This window comes from Physella acuta, unplaced genomic scaffold, assembly GCF_028476545.2.
Source record: "Physella acuta isolate Inbredline_101_S28 unplaced genomic scaffold, ASM2847654v3 ptg001481l, whole genome shotgun sequence".
NCBI classification, from domain to species: Eukaryota; Metazoa; Mollusca; class Gastropoda; family Physidae; genus Physella; species Physella acuta.
In genome coordinates, this window is record NW_026732996.1 from 1 (window position 1) to 16,837 (window position 16,837).

The 16,837-nt window shown below is 37.1% G+C and overlaps 1 protein-coding gene across 1 annotated transcript; it reads right to left on the bottom strand.

Annotated features, from left to right (window-relative positions):
• Positions 1 to 838: 838 nt before the first annotated feature.
• On the bottom strand, positions 839 to 15,488 carry LOC131928307 (succinate dehydrogenase assembly factor 3, mitochondrial; the record flags this gene model as incomplete). Its single annotated transcript, XM_059284292.1, is given in 3 exon segments — positions 839 to 1,013; positions 2,380 to 2,401; positions 15,232 to 15,488. Coding segments are annotated over 3 exon segments (207 nt in total), but the record flags the coding sequence as incomplete, so codon positions are not given.
• Between the last annotated feature and the right edge of the window lie 1,349 nt (positions 15,489 to 16,837).

Consider the following 16,837-nt stretch of genomic DNA (forward strand, 5'->3'; position numbering starts at 1 on the left):
TATATTATATATATGTATGTATATATATATGTATGTATATATATATATATATATATATATATTGTTACGACTGTGGGGGCATAGATTGGAGGGGTAGGGTTGACGAGAGACGTGACCCAGACTAAACAGGTATTGACGAAGACGATTAGCGGTGTACGTGTTGCAATTAGATTGTAATTACGGACGACGGCATCATCAATGGGGGTAGGTGTAGAAGACACGTATCTAGTTTGCCTACGTGATCGTAATGGGGGTACTTTATTAGCAAGGTCTGACACTTTAATCAGGCACGACAGAACTGTTGGCGACATGTAAATTAGGTTAGACCGGATGGGGGAGACAAAGAAGTTAGGACTAGGAGGGTTAAGACAGTCAGGGTACGGCAGCTCACCAGTTAGGACGTGTAGTTGTAGATAGTATAGTTTTGAATAGGTGGTAGGATTTTTGTGTTGTATTTTGATGGCGGTTACTTTTCAATATATTGTATCTCTGTTGTGAAGATTAAACTTACGTTGTTATTGAAAAGGTGTTCGTTATATTTAACGTGTGTTCTTGTCTACCTCCCCTCCTAAATCGAAAGATCTAGGTAGGTCGGGACGTAACAATATATATATGTATATATATATATATATATATATATATATATATATATATAACGGGGGGGGGGGGGGGGGGTGACACCATTAAGTATCGAACCAGGTGACACCCGACCTCGCTACGCCACTGCGTACATACATTCATATTTTTAAATAGAGCCACTCACTAGGGACACCGTGGGCTACTTAAATAGTTGACTAAATTGAAAAAGTTTTAAGTAGGCTAACTAAACAATACTTACAGTCCATTCTCGTACAAATATTTCTGCATTTTCTGCTTGAGCTGACTTGTGTGCTTGAAATTCTGCCCTCACATAACTATTTCCAATTTGTTGAAACTCTAATGGAAGTCCTCTGTGAAGTTTCATCAAGGCTTTATATAGTGCTCTGATTTTAATAACATGAGATGACGACATGCTTGAAGAACAAATATAAAACAAGTTAATAAAAAGTCTAGTGACAATTTAAGCGCAATTTCCTTATGTTATCCATATCAATTTTAAATCGAGATAAATCATATATTCAGCAAATAAATAATGCAACACAAGTAGTTTTAATAATTCAAAACAAAATAGAAAAAATATTTATTAACGAGATTTTAAAAAATTGCGGACGTGTAGGGGGTATTTAGTTGTCGCGCTCTCTATATTGCTATATAGAACTGCTCGCGCAGTTCGCTGCTAAGCCAGCCAGGTCACATGATTTACCCTCCTCGTCCTTCGCCTGCGGCTTAAAAAAAATCATTTCGAACCTCCGCTCATTCGCTATGGTAAAATCCTTTCGAACCTCAGCTTTGTGCTAAAAACCTACACGGTGCTCAGTTTAAAAGTTCTTAATTAATTTTTTGTGACCGAACGAAAGGATATTTTTGAAAACTTTCTTCGGCAATATTGGTCTAAATTATGGAAGGAATCGATTGGTAAATGTTTCAAGTCGCTAAGTGGTCTGGTTGCCGAGATATGGAGCAAAAACTGCATTTGTTCGAGGTTTTTTGGCTTTTCCGGGAAATCCAGGAAGAAATTCCGGGAATTTTTTTGGCCAACAATCATCCTTGGAACTTGCTTAACATATTTGCTTTTGGAACTAGTCCTCGATATTGCTTCGTTGAGGAGGAGATACGACTTAAAGCTGCGGACATCCATCCATCCATCCATCCATCCATTCCCAGAAATGACGAGTTAATAAGCGCAATTCTCCAGAATGGAAATTGCGCTAAAAATGTAAGATAAAAATGTATGCAAAAAAAGAAAAAATTTGGAGTTTTCAGTGACATTTCATAACGCATGTGTGGGAGTAAAGGTGGACACAACATACAGCTAAAGTAAAACAATGACCTTGGTATACTTATATTATAAAATGTAGCATCATCTATAATATAATCTATAATATAAGCGGGCTGTGTCTGTCCTTCCTTCCTTCCTTCCGTCCGTCCGTCATCGCTATAGATTTTGGAACCATAAAAGTAAACATCGCACCATTTAGTGCTTTGCAGTGCATCGCATTGTCTTATTATAAGTATTAGAGTAGGGTCTGTTTATATAACGACATAGAGCTATTTTATAATTTCCACTGTTTGTACAATATTGCATAACGTAAAGAGAATATTAAATACACGCACATTGCTAAAACATATTAAAAGGATCAATGTCAAATATCGTTTTCGTTAATATTCCTAGAAAAAGTGGATACATTTTTTAACATAATAACTGTAGGTTAGAAAAATCTAATTAAACTGTTTAGTAATTTTGCCAAGGGAGGTATTTTAAAAATAAATTGAACTCACGCTAAAAATGTGAATGCAGAATCTGCAAGAAGGAATAGTTGTTGGAATAATATAATTAGCAAAATGTGAATGCAAATTATGCAGACGTGTAAGAGTACATTATTGTTGGAATATTATAATTAGCATTGATTGATAAAAGGCTATTTTACAAGCTTTTATTACAAGCTTTTATTTAACTCACTTCCTCTGTCGTAAGTCGTCAGTCGACAGTCTGTCGTCAGTCTAGACGGAAACGCAGGAGTGAAAATTCGGACAGTTCTACTTGACCGAAACGATTCACAGTTGGCACGTGGGTCAAGACATGAAGACAATGCAATCTGAAACTAAATTTGACTTAATTGGATGCCTAATTGATTTTTTATGAATTAATTAAAATTTGGACCGAATTAGTAGGCATGTCTAGCCAACCACACCACACGCGTCATCAATAGCTGCGCCATCACGACCACGTAATGGCTGCGTTCAAAAACCATTGCGCGCCTACTGAACGTGATATTCTACTGGCGCGCAATGGTTTTTAGTCATGTAACTCTATTGTAGATAAAACATGTAAAGTACTGAAAAAAATTTCATAAAAAACGTTTTAATAACAAGCTTTTATGTAATGATGCACTAAAAAGTAGAAAATAAATTATAGACTACTATTTAAATAACTATAAAGAAAAGCGTGGGTGTCTTCCTTAACATTAGTAAAGGTATCCAATAGATACTAAAGTGACCCACGCTTTTCTTTATAGTTATTTAAATAGTAGTCTATAATTTATTTTCTACTTTTTAGTGCATCATTACATAAAAGCTTGTTATTAAAACGTTTTTTATGAATTTTTTTTTTATTTATTTTATTCACTGAATGTAATGTTTACTACTTATAATTTTTAATCAACTATTAAGCACTATTATAGACGCGTCATCACGTTCATTTGGTGCGAAATGGTTTTAGTTATGAAACTCTATTGTAAATTTTTAAAATTTAAAGTACTGGGAAAAAAATGCGTGAATTGATAAAGTGATATAATATGGTAGGTAAAACACGTATATTTTAAATACTGCTGGGGGTTTTATAGGAGAGGCGTAGAGAGGGGGGGGGGGAAACATATGTCCCCGGTTGCCGACCTAAGGGGGCGCCAAAGTGGGTTGAAAAAAAATGTGCGGGGGGGGGGGTGGAAATCGGAAGTTTGAGGGCGGTGGGAGGGTGCAAATCGAAAGTTTGAGGGGGGGGGGGGGGATTTTCAAATCAAAAGTGGTGCAAATCGAAAGTCTGAACGGGGGGGGGGGGGTGCAAATCGAAAGTTTAAGGGGGTGGGGTGGAAATTGAAATTTTGAGGAGAGGGGGTGCAAATCGTAAGTTTGAGGGGGGGGGGGTCAAATTGAAAGTTTTTCCCCGGGCGCCGGAAAGGTTCGCTACGCCTCTGTTTTATAGTCATTCACTGTGTCAGACGCGTCCGGCGGCGCTCGGGAAGGGCGCGATTTGGCGCTACGGGCTAGACTGTGAGCAATATGCCTTTATGATTTCATTTAAATTGTGTTTATGTTATGAGTGTTGTGTTTGTTTTTTCTTTTGTGTTTTTTTTTCGTTCGTTCGTTTGTGTTGTGTTTAGTTTTGTTCTGTTCCCTAGTTGGTACATTTAAAAAAGATTTACCGTGGCGGAGCACGGGATGCAGCTGGTTTAATATACTTCTTTAAAACACGCATTTTGGTGCATCACGCATAAACATAGGCCTGATAAAAAAATCATTAAAAAAAAAACGTTTTAATAACAGGCTCTTATGTAATAATGCACTAAAAAGTAGAAAATAAACGAATTTCTTGAAATATATAATAATGCACTACTATGCACTATTATTATCTATTGGATGCCTTAACTAATATTTAGGAAGAGACACACGCTTTTCTTTATAGTTATTTAAATAGTAGTGTATTATTATATATTTTAAAAATAAACCGGGATTGATCTCCCCTAACCTTTCTCGAATATTCTTATATAAAACAACAAGGGATGGGAACTCGGGATATGGTTATGATTTTTAATCCATTTTAAATACTTAAACTTTTTAAAATAGAATAGAATCTCATAGAAAAAACAATTGCGCACCAAGCGAACGCCTAATAAAAATAACTTTTGAGAATTAGAATGATTAATTAATTGGTGATTGGCTGTTATGTGGAGTGCTTAAGGCCTAAGTTTAAACAGTCTGAGTAATTGTATGTCATGCTAGCATTGGTGTAGTCGCAAACTTATTACTCGCAAGGTTATTAGAACTGCAAAGGCTTCTTTAAAATTAAAAGTATAAATCAAATATTATATTAAATTCAGTTTAGCAATTAATGTGTACAATTTTAGTAGAATACATAACATAATTAATAACGAAATATTTATTTAAACGGATGCTCTACTTTGTGATTTTCGTTTTTCTTTTAAATAGACGTAGTCTTTGTTTACTTTTTTACAAACAATTGTTTATATAATACTTCATCTGGACAAATCTAACGACCTTACATAAAAGTAAGAATGCATATACGCATGTGTATATGTATTCACATTTTTTAAATGTATTTCATTTTTTTTTACATCCCCCCCCATACATGGATTAACACATAAGTTATTACGATTCTCAACCTCATGTATATTTTGCAACGTTGAGTTAATGTAACTTCCGACATTCACGCCACCCCCTCCCACTCTATATATTTTGTACTAGTACTCAAGTTATAGGCTTTTGAAAAATTCAAAGTAGAAAAAGTTCCACTTCCGGTTATCGGAAATCGCTCAAAAGTTGATACGGATCTACAATTTTGATATAATACTTGTATATGAAATTTCATCAACCTAGCTGTAACGGTACTCAAGTTATCGTGTTTACACACACACACACACACACGGGCATAATTGGATAATCCAGTTTTTCCGACTCCATTACGCATAAAACGCCAAAATTTTTATATATCTGGATTTATAATTTTTGCCCGATTAAAATAAGTCCCTACATCCCGGAGTAAAACGGTGAAAACTGTCCAAATTTAATGTGATTTTTGTGCACGATTACAAGACTTTCTCTATACTTCGTATATACGAGAAAGTAAAAATCATTTATTTTTCTATTTTTAGTGCATTACTACATAAAAGCTTGTTATTAAAGTTAAACAAGTAATTTAAAAAAGTCTAGTGACAATTTTAGCGCAATTTCCTTGTGTTATCTAAAAATAGCTCTGTCGTAGCGTAAATCAAGAGCAGGGTTAGTAAAACCATTGGTTAGCTATTAAAACGTTTTTTATTAATTTTTTTTCAGTATTTTACATGTTTTATTTACAATAGAGTAACATGACTAAAAACCATTGCGCGCCCAGCTACCGAACGTGACGTCGCAGCCATTGAATGTGATGGCGCAGCTATTGAACGTGATGACGCGTGTGGTGTGGTTGCAAAAAATGCCTACTAATTCGGTCCAAATTTTAATTAATTCAAAAAATTGTTAGTGACCAAACGAAAGGATATTTTTGAAAACTTTCTTCGGCAATATTGTTCAAAATTATGGCAGAAATCGATTGGTATATGTTTCAAGTCGCTTAGTGGTCTGGTTGCCGAGAGGTGGGCAAAAAACTGCATTTTTTCGAGTTTTTTTTGCTTTTCCGGGAAATCCATGAAAGAAACCCGGAATTTTTATGGCCTATGTTCATCCTCGTAACTTGCTTAACATAATTGCTTTTGGAACTAGTCCTCGATATTGCTTCGTTGAGGAGGAGATACGACTTAAAGCTGCGGACACACATCCATCCATCCATTCCCAGAAAAGACGAGTTAATAAACGCAATTCTCCAGAATGGAAATTGCGCTAAAAAAATTTCATTACTTTAAAATTTTTAAATTTACAATAGAGTTGCATAACTAAAAACCACTGGGCACCTAATGAACATGATAACGCGAATATAATAGTGCGGAATAGTTGGATAAGACAGCCTACTAATTTGGACACAATTTTAATTAATTCATAAAAAGTTTATTGATTAGGTATCCAATTTAGTCAAATTTAATGTCAGATTGCATTGTCTTCGTGTCTTCATGTTTTGATCCAAGTGCCAACTTTGAAACCAATCTGTCAGTTAGAAGCGCCCGTTAATAAAACCAAATCAAGCAATATTTAGTGGAAATAAGTATTATGTAGATCTATAATCTCTAGCAGACTAAAACAATTGTTCTGATATTGATAAAACAGCTACAAAACAGCTATGTTTGGGAAAGTAAAGGCGGCTGGGTATAGTGCTGACTTTTCATAAGTTGAGGTCAAGAAACATAGCATTGAAATACTGAACTTTACTTCATCTGCCCAATGGATTGCTATCAGTGGCGGATTAAGGGGGTGCTGAAAGGGCTGCAACCAGGGGCCCCCGAATTTTAGAGGCCCCAAATTTTGATTTCTCAACTATAGCAAATATTACTTTATCATTGATTTTTTAATAGCTTAGTTAAATTATTTTTTTAATGTCAGAAGTATGAGTTAAAATTTCACCAAGTAATTAACAAGCATCACTTTAATAATAGCTTTATCAGTGAATGTGCCGAGACAAGCGAGATCTATCAGATACTCTCTGATCTTTAATGTTTAATTTTGCCTTATTTAACCAGCAGTCCCTCTACCTAACATCGTTACCGATAGAAAATGTTTTGAAAACCATTTTAAAATACATAGGGTCGAGGCTGAGGGAGGGTGGGGGTGAGGGGTATTTGTATGAGGGGCTGTTAGCGTATTGCCATAGCGTAGATAGATAAAAATAAGACTAGACGAGGCCTGGTAGAGACTAATAAGGATGGTGTAAACTTGACGGTAGACAATTAATGTTAAATTAGGTGTTAAATTTGGGGGAAAACGTCCCAGTTGTAGGGAGGGTCTGACATAGCGAAGTGGATAGTTTGACACGGACCGATGTAGAAGTGTTTTTTTTTAAAGTATTGACCTTTTGACCGAGTGGCTTAGAGATAAAAAATGTGAAACATCTCTAGTTCAAGGCACACTCTCACCTGTATTAATTACACTATAGGAATTGCCAAACAGGCCAAGAGAGAAGAAGACTATAAATAAAGGCGTTACCGCTGTCCCGCACGGTAATACAAAACCGGATGAGACTCTATTGTAGGGCATGGCATCTACCCCCCCCCCCCCCACATGTCCCCCAACTGTCTCCCACCCCGAAGTTTCATCCATTAATTCATTTGAGTTGTGAATTCCTTTATATATATATATATATATATATATATATATATATATATATATATATATATATATATATATATATATATATATATATATATATATATATAGACGACCACTAAAGAGGAAGCGTCAATTTGACGAAAGCAAAGTTTCTATAAATGAAACTTTCTCCTATTATGTTCCTCATTTTCATTGAGCACAGCTTTATAGAAGATTCCAAAATAGACGTCACGCACCGTCGTCCCCCCCCCGACCACCCTGCGTAAGTTGACGTCACATTACCATAGCATATGTGACATCGTTTACGGACAACCCCATAGAACTCATTTTGGGTATTTGGTATCAACATTTTGACAACAAAGGTTATTCAAAATGTATATAGGACTTGACATCTACCATAAATGACATCGCACACTTAAGGGGTGGAGTAACTGGTTTTGAGACGACGTTTTACGCGGGAAGTGGGAGGGGTAAGGAACGTGAAACGTTATGTATTTCGCCTAATACAAAAATGCTGAAAATATCTTTTTCATTAGAATTATGGCTTGACTTTTTAACAGACAGGGCAAAAAGGTAATTTTCGACATTACGACTATTTCGTGACGGTGAAAATGGGGGGGGGGGGGGGGGGGGGGGGGGGGAAGGAGGGGTTTAAGGTGAAGAGAGGTCAAAAAACGGGACGTCATTTATGATTAAATCACTAATTAAAGGAAAAAAGCATGAAAATATTAAATGAAAATAGTAAACAAACAATAACACAAACAATAAGAAATAACTCAAACTAATATTTAAATAAACATTAGATATGTAGTGGTAGCTCTATAAAAATAGGGAGTATCTTAATGTATAAAAATTGCATCTCATAATAATAATTCTAGAACTGATGTTTATTGTCAGTCAAATAAATTGTTTAAAGGGCAGAATTAAAAAAAAAAAACGCATGCTTTGTATTTAAACACAAGACTAACGTATTTAATAGCAAACATCAATACATTTTCATACAAATAGAAATTAAAGGGAAATGACTCAAAATAATATTTTCTTAAGATGGCCGCTGTATTTAATAGCAAATTTAGTATCTGGAACATCGTTGTTAAACCTTAATTTCATGACATTTTTATTGATTTAAACCTTAAATGTGGTTAAATATTCAATTATCTTTAGTATTTTAGTAAAATATGCAAAAATATATTCATGTTTAAGCCATATTTATTAGTTACCTTATCCCTACATTACTAGTGACGGCCGAATTGATTACGGATAGATTACCGAAGGTAAAACTCCATTTTAGCGTATTTTATTCGCCGCTTCATGTTCACCTCCGGTTGAGCGTATTAACGATTTTATTAGGGCATAGATCTATAAACAAATCCAAAACACACAAAAATGTTAGGAAACCACTAGGATTAGTATCATTAGTTGATAGATATAGGCCTAGAGGCCTAGATCTACTTATTTGTTATGAATATGTTTTAATTCGAAAAAGTAAAAAAATTCATAAAAAACGTTTTAATAACAAGCTTTTATGTAATGATGCACTAAAAAGTAGAAAATAAATTATAGACTACTATTTAAATAACTATAAAGAAAAGCGTGGGTCACTTTAGTATCTATTGGATACCTTTACTAATGTTAAGGAAGACACCCACGCTTTTCTTTATAGTTATTTAAATAGTAGTCTATAATTTATTTTCTACTTTTTAGTGCATCATTACATAAAAGCTTGTTATTAAAACGTTTTTTATGAATTTTTTTTTCAGTACTTTACATGTTTTATCTACAATAGAGTTACATGACTAAAAACCATTGCGCGCCTTCTGAATATCACGTTCAGTAGGCGCGCAATGGTTTTTGAACGCAGCCATTACGTGGTCGTGATGGCGCAGCTATTGATGACGCGTGTGGTGTGGTTGGCTAGACATGCCTACTAATTCGGTCCAAATTTTAATTAATTCATAAAAAATCAATTAGGCATCCAATTAAGTCAAATTTAGTTTCAGATTGCATTGTCTTCATGTCTTGACCCATGTGCCAACTGTGAATCGTGTCGGTCAAGTAGAACTGTCCGAATTTTCACTCCTGCGTTTCCGTCTAGACAGACAGACTGTCGACTGACGAGGAAGTGAGTTAAATAAAAGCTTGTAAAAAATATTATTAATTATCATTACAGTGGCAATTAAATAGCGTTTGATTGTTGGCATGAGAAAAATCCCTACATGGTCAAGTGTTCACCGTAAGTTCACATTGACTTTAATAATCAGCATACGTCATAGCTTAGGGTCATTGTGAGTTCATGCAGGGGCGTAGCGAGGGGGGGGGGGCGGGGGGTGCGGACTGCACCGGGCGACACCATTTAGGGGGGTGACACCAAGGCAAAAAATAGCAAAATATATAGAGAAAAACTTGAGAGGTGGGGGGGGGGTGCAAATCGAAAGTTTGAGGGGGGTTGCAAATCGAAAATTTGAAAGTTTGTCCCCGGGAAGGGTCGCTACGCCTCTGGGGGGTGACACCATTAAGTGCCGCACCGGGTGACACTCGACCTCGCTACGCCACTGAGCTAATGTAAAGCCACAGCTCAGTATAGGCTTGAATTTAACATAAAATAGTGTTAGCAGTGGACAGCCTCTAAGACTGTGCATTAGGAGTACGGCCGTCGGCAAAATGCCAGAGTCCGACGATATCTGAACATCAATTTTGTCTTTTATGAAGTGCGGAGCACTTTTAAGTGACCTGAGCTTGGCCCCTGTTGACACCACCACTAGCGCATGTCCATATATTAATCACACGTTTTGCGTGGAGCTTAATGGACAGACGTTTATAGTAAATTATAGGTGGGACCGGGAGCCTAAATGCATTTACCGAAGCCGCTGTGTACGAACGTCTCCATGGAGCATGTTGCAGAAATTAAAAGCAAGTGAATTTGTATAGTAGAGGGAGAACATCATGCCACTGTAATAAATTAAACACCAATATAATTCACCGAACTAAAGTTATTTAGATCTATTCGTCAGGCTAAATATCGCTAAAGTCTCATCGCCATAGTTATATAGTGCCGGTTTTGATTTTTTTTTAAAATACGCCGTATCTCTTTCTTAAACATTAGCCTAATGACAAATGACGTCACGCGCGCCGCGAACTTTGTGACGTTGTGCTTAGTGGGGGATGAAACGGCGTGGTTGAGAAAAATGACGTATTTCTTTTTTTTAACAGATGAATAAGTTATAGATTATAATTTTCCTACGAACTATAGGTTGATCTAGTTTTTTTTTCTAGAGGGAGATATCACTATATTGCAGGGGTTCCCAACCCTGTGCCCGCCTCTCACTATTCGACAGAGATAGAATTTTTTTTCATAAACATTATTGAAAGGTTGAAGGGGATGGAAATCGAAAGTTTGAGGGGGGGGGGTGCAAATCGAAAGTTTGAAGGGGGGCGCAAGTCGAAAGTTTTGTCCCCAGGTGACACGAGAAGGGTCGCTACGCCTCTGGTAGGAGTTTGTCGATTTAAAATAGGTGGTGCCCGCCACCCTACCGATATTTTAGAATGTGCTCTAGAGTAAAAAAAAAGGTTGGGAATCCCTGCTATATTGTGATGGGGGGTTTATATATAATCTCAATATATTCTGATCTACTACTATTCATACGGCAACTATTATACTCGTGAGGAGGACGGTAATCACTCTTATGTTCCGCAGACACTAATTAACAATGTCAACAACTTCGTTTATGAAATAACATGAACTTTATTAACACACACTTAAAGATCATTTGCACAATATCAAATAATACGTCCGTCTCCTACTATATCTAACCCCCAACTAACTTCACTGCTGCGTCTTACGTCATCGGTACATTGTCGCACCATGCTCACGTCACGCGCACAATACTCTCGCACCAAATCGTCTACCGTCAAGTTCGTACCTTCCTTAGTAACCTCTACTCGTCTAGTCTAATTCTATATATCTACGCTATGACATATATCGTGGGTGTTTTTTTGTTGTTGTTGTAATAATGGATGGTGGGGAGGGGTAAACATTGACTACTGAAGAAATCAAAAACTGATGACAGCAGAAGGCAAAGAAAAAAAAAACAACCATGTGGTATTCAAATGTAAGTAATTAAAATTTGAACCTATTTTAAAAAACACAATAATCTTAATTCAGAAAAAGTGTAGGCCTAAGACTAATGTCTACAGACAAAATAAACAACTAGGCTTAATTAAATGGATCGCCCATAAATGACGTCATACTTTTCACTTTTCCCGACGATTTCCCTCTCACCCAATTGTTACTAATGTGAGCGGGTGAATGGATTATTTTGTATTCTTTTATTTGTTGCGAATCTGGGAGTGCATGGTGGTCCAATGGGGAACGGCACGGAGTCCCCTTCCGTCCGAAGCGGTCAGTATAAATTGACCGCTCGGAGTGATTTTCTTCCTTTTTTTTGACCCGCGGCGAGATGTAGGTCGGGTCAGGTTTCTGCGTGGCGCACCGCACGCGTGGAGTGAGGTTGCTTGGGCAACTTGGCTGGGTGTTTTGTTTTATATGATTTGTTTTGTTTGGTGTAAAAAGTTTGTTGTGTACGTATTGTGTTCTACGTAATGTATTGTACGTAACGTATTGTACGTAGTGGTTTTACGTAGTGTTTTGTTTGGTGTGGACTTTTGGATGTCGAGAATGGATGAAGGGAGGTTTCTGTGTGTCAGGGCCTGGACCATCCTAGACATCATAAGTCGGTGCAACACCAGCAAATGGTCAAACGTAATGTTTAGTTTGATGTAAAAGTTTGTTTTGTTATATATGAATTGTTTTGTTTGATGTAAAAAGTTTGTTTCGTTTGGTTCTGTTTTGTGTCAGTTTTTATCTATTCCTTTTTTTATAACTTTTGGTTCCATGAAATAAATTGTATTAACTGTAAAAGGTTTTTGTTTTATTTTAGTAGCTTATTATTTAGACTAAGGTTAGGGTTTAACCACTGTGGGTTCTACCACGGTTGCACTGACCGGACAGATTAGTTAGTTAAGCCTAGGGAAGGGTAGAGTAGATTTTAAGGTATCCCCCCCTAGCAGGGCTTACAAATTGGTAGCACGAGTGGGGTCAGTGCTTTAGTCTAGCTAAATTTTTGTTTTTTTGATAGGGCTAGATGTAGCTTAGTTAAATTTTTGTTCTGATAGGCCCTTTTTGGAACCATTTGTGTTTAGTTTGTGTGTAGTGTAGGGATTGTTTGTTGTTTAAACACCCAGTCAGGTTGGCGGAGAGACGTGCCTTGGTGAGCCTCCATTGTGCTAGACGGGACAAGGCGCGGTGTGTGGCGCGTGATCTGGTGTGTGAGGCAGGCCTACAGCGAACACCCCTTGACCCACAAAGAGGGCTACTGGACACCCGCCCCACAGGTGTGTCGAGTCGGACACACGATCATTGGAGGCGGGCAACAGCACGAGAGCCAGTGGGGCAAGGCGGTTGCGTCACCACCTGGCCCAACCAAGCGGACGCTCCCCACCAACGAGAGGCCAATGAGGTCAATTCCTTGACCCACAAAGAGGGCTACTGGACACCCGCCCCACAGGTGTGTCGAAGCGGAGGCACGATCGTTGGGGGCGGGCAACAGCACGAGAGCCAGTGGGGCAAGGCGGTTGCGTCACCACCTGGCCCAACCAAGCGGACGCTCCCCACCAACGAGAGGCCAATGAGGTCAATTCCTTGACCCACAAAGAGGGCTACTGGACACCCGCCCCACAGGTGTGTCGAAGCGGAGGCACGATCGTTGGGGGCGGGTAACAGTCGGAGAGCCAGTGGGTCAAGGCGGTTGCGTCATCTCCGGACCGACCTAGCGGACGCTCCACCGGTGTGCCTACGGTGACGCAAGACCAGAATACGGTGTGTTGTGTGGTGGACCCAGGTGGACGGGATGGACAGGCAATGTGTGCCATTAGTAGCGGGCGGGTCTAGCCTGACCCTCCCCCCTTGCCCTTCCGGATGAATGACCGACAGGACTAGTAGCGCGAATCAGCCTTCAGTGAAGGGAGCACTATCTTGGTGCCTTGAGTTTTTTTTAGGGAGCACAGAGACGCAAGATTAATGTTAATGGAAATTGTTTTTTTGCATTCAAGCTTATAGGCTTGGTGTAAGAGATGGGTGCATGTTTTATTTTAAGATTGTTATACGTATTTTTTTGTCTTACAGGGACTGTAAGATTTTTAAAAGGGGTGAATGTGAGCGGGTGAATGGATTATTTTGTATTCTTTTATTTGTTGCGAATCTGGGAGTGCATGGTGGTCCAATGGGGAACGGCACGGAGTCCCCTTCCGTCCGAAGCGGTCAGTATAAATTGACCGCTCGGAGTGATTTTCTTCCTTTTTTTTGACCCGCGGCGAGATGTAGGTCGGGTCAGGTTTCTGCGTGGCGCACCGCACGCGTGGAGTGAGGTTGCTTGGGCAACTTGGCTGGGTGTTTTGTTTTATATGATTTGTTTTGTTTGGTGTAAAAAGTTTGTTGTGTACGTATTGTGTTCTACGTAATGTATTGTACGTAACGTATTGTACGTAGTGGTTTTACGTAGTGTTTTGTTTGGTGTGGACTTTTGGATGTCGAGAATGGATGAAGGGAGGTTTCTGTGTGTCAGGGCCTGGACCATCCTAGACATCATAAGTCGGTGCAACACCAGCAAATGGTCAAACGTAATGTTTAGTTTGATGTAAAAGTTTGTTTTGTTATATATGAATTGTTTTGTTTGATGTAAAAAGTTTGTTTCGTTTGGTTCTGTTTTGTGTCAGTTTTTATCTATTCCTTTTTTTATAACTTTTGGTTCCATGAAATAAATTGTATTAACTGTAAAAGGTTTTTGTTTTATTTTAGTAGCTTATTATTTAGACTAAGGTTAGGGTTTAACCACTGTGGGTTCTACCACGGTTGCACTGACCGGACAGATTAGTTAGTTAAGCCTAGGGAAGGGTAGAGTAGATTTTAAGGTATCCCCCCCTAGCAGGGCTTACACTAAAAAGCAAGATGATGATTTAATATCATATCGCAGTTCTACTATACCCGAACCCTTAATCACAATTTCTAACGAAAACGAATATATTCTTCATCATTTTTAAAAAAAATATTTTACACCGTCCCATATTTTGAGTCCAACATCATTTATGAGGGATATGGACGACCTAATAATTGACAAGTTGATCAGTACAAAAGGGTTTAATAAATGTTGGACCTCCCAAAATTTTTTGAGATCTTGGATGTACATACATACATAGCCTTTATTTCACTTGAAATTAAAGATAAGAAGACGGCCCTCTGTCTTACTTATATTAAACAAGACAGGTATGTATATAAATAACAAAGTCAACACAATATACATACGAATAGACATTTTTATCAAGAGAAACTACTCTAAATTTTATTTGGAAAGATGGCAGTTGTTTTTTTTCTACTAATATTTATCTCAAACACCTAGTTTAAATTAGTTTCATGTTATTTAAATTGTTTTGGTCACTGATTGTTATTTTAAATCAATTATCTGTGATATTTTGTAAAATTTGACTTAAATAAACTTATTTATTTAAACAAATATATTCATCAGTTACCTCACCCGCACATTACTACTACTGCAGCCGAATTGATTACGCTAAAACGATAGATTACCTTACCTTCGTACATCGTTGACCAAATTACTTGAAAATTGGACTTCCCTCACAAATAATAAATAAGTTGACTAAGTACTTACGTAAGTGCTAGATCTAGATCTCTAGATCTAGACTCTAGATTTTAAATGTCATCCGCAAAGTTAACCTTTAGTTAAAATAAAGCGGAAGTGATCTCCCCTAAACTTTCAGTAGAGTAGGGGATGTATATAATATATATTCATATTGTATAAGGATCTGCTCGGCCTTCATAGTCAAAAGAAATAATAAAAGTTAATTGGAATATTTATTTAATATTTAGATCTAGAATCTAGCTCTAATATACTCTAAATCTAATCATGTTGTAAACGAAATTAAATCTAGATTTAGACTCTAAATCTAGATTTAATCTCTAAATTTTAGAGTGACTAGCAGCAGCTACGTTAGCTGTTAGGTAAACATAGAATCTAGAATCTACTTATTTAATTTTAAAATTAATTAAATTTAATTACAAAATTTAGACCTATACTCGATTCATAATACACCTAATAAATAAAAACAAGTTAATAAAAAGTCTAGTGACAATTTAAGCGCAATTTCCTTATGTTATCTAAAAAATAGATAGTGATCACAAAGACGTATAATGTTGGGGTTCGTTCAAGCTAGGAGAACGATCGGTTTGCTGGTGTTTATGTAATTTTTAAAAAAAAATTGTGACCAAATAGGGTTGCCAGATACCTTTTCCGAAAATACTGGACACCTTTCCATCCTTCCCTTCTCGGGTATGCCGCAAAGCAGAAGAAGGGGGGTAACAGAGTTTTATTTCATATACTTGTCCAGTATTTATATTTATTTTATCCTGGACAGGCTGCTCAAATACTGGACTGTTCAGTTCAAAACTGGACACCTGGCAACCCTATGACCGAACGAAAGGATATTTTTCAAAACTTTATTCGGCAATATTGTTCTAAATTATGGCAGGAATCGATTAGTAAATGTTTCAAGTCGCTAAGTGGTCTGATTGCCGAGATATGGGCCAAAAACTGCATTTTTTTTTGAGGATTTTTGGCTTTTCCGGGAAATCCAGGAAGGAATTCCGGGAATTTTTTTGGCCCACAATCATCCTCGGAACTTGCTTAACATATTTGCTTTGGAACTAGTCCTCGATATTGCTTCGTTGAGGAGGAGATACGACTTAAAGCTGCGGTAAAGCTGCGGACACACATTCATTCATTCATCCATCCAGAAATGATCCGACGAGTTAATAATCGCAATTGTCCAGTATGGAAATTGCGCTAAAAATAGGCATAGGTCTAATTATTTTAAAAAATGTAATTTTCTCTTATCTAGAATCTACCTCCAGATTCTAATCATTTTATTTAGCAAACGAAATTATCTGAAATTAAAATAGATTGTATGACTAGACTTAGAATCTAGATCTAGAATCTTCTACTTAAGTTAAATTTTTAAAGTAGTTGATATTTTTGTTGTAGAAGGCTTTAATAAATTACTTAGGCTAATGATTAACGGAAAAAAGTCACAGGAAAAAAAAAACCACAGAAAAAAGTCAGTTTTTTTCTAGGAAAAAAAGTCACAGAAAAAAGTCACAAAGGAAAATTTTTATCGGAAAAAA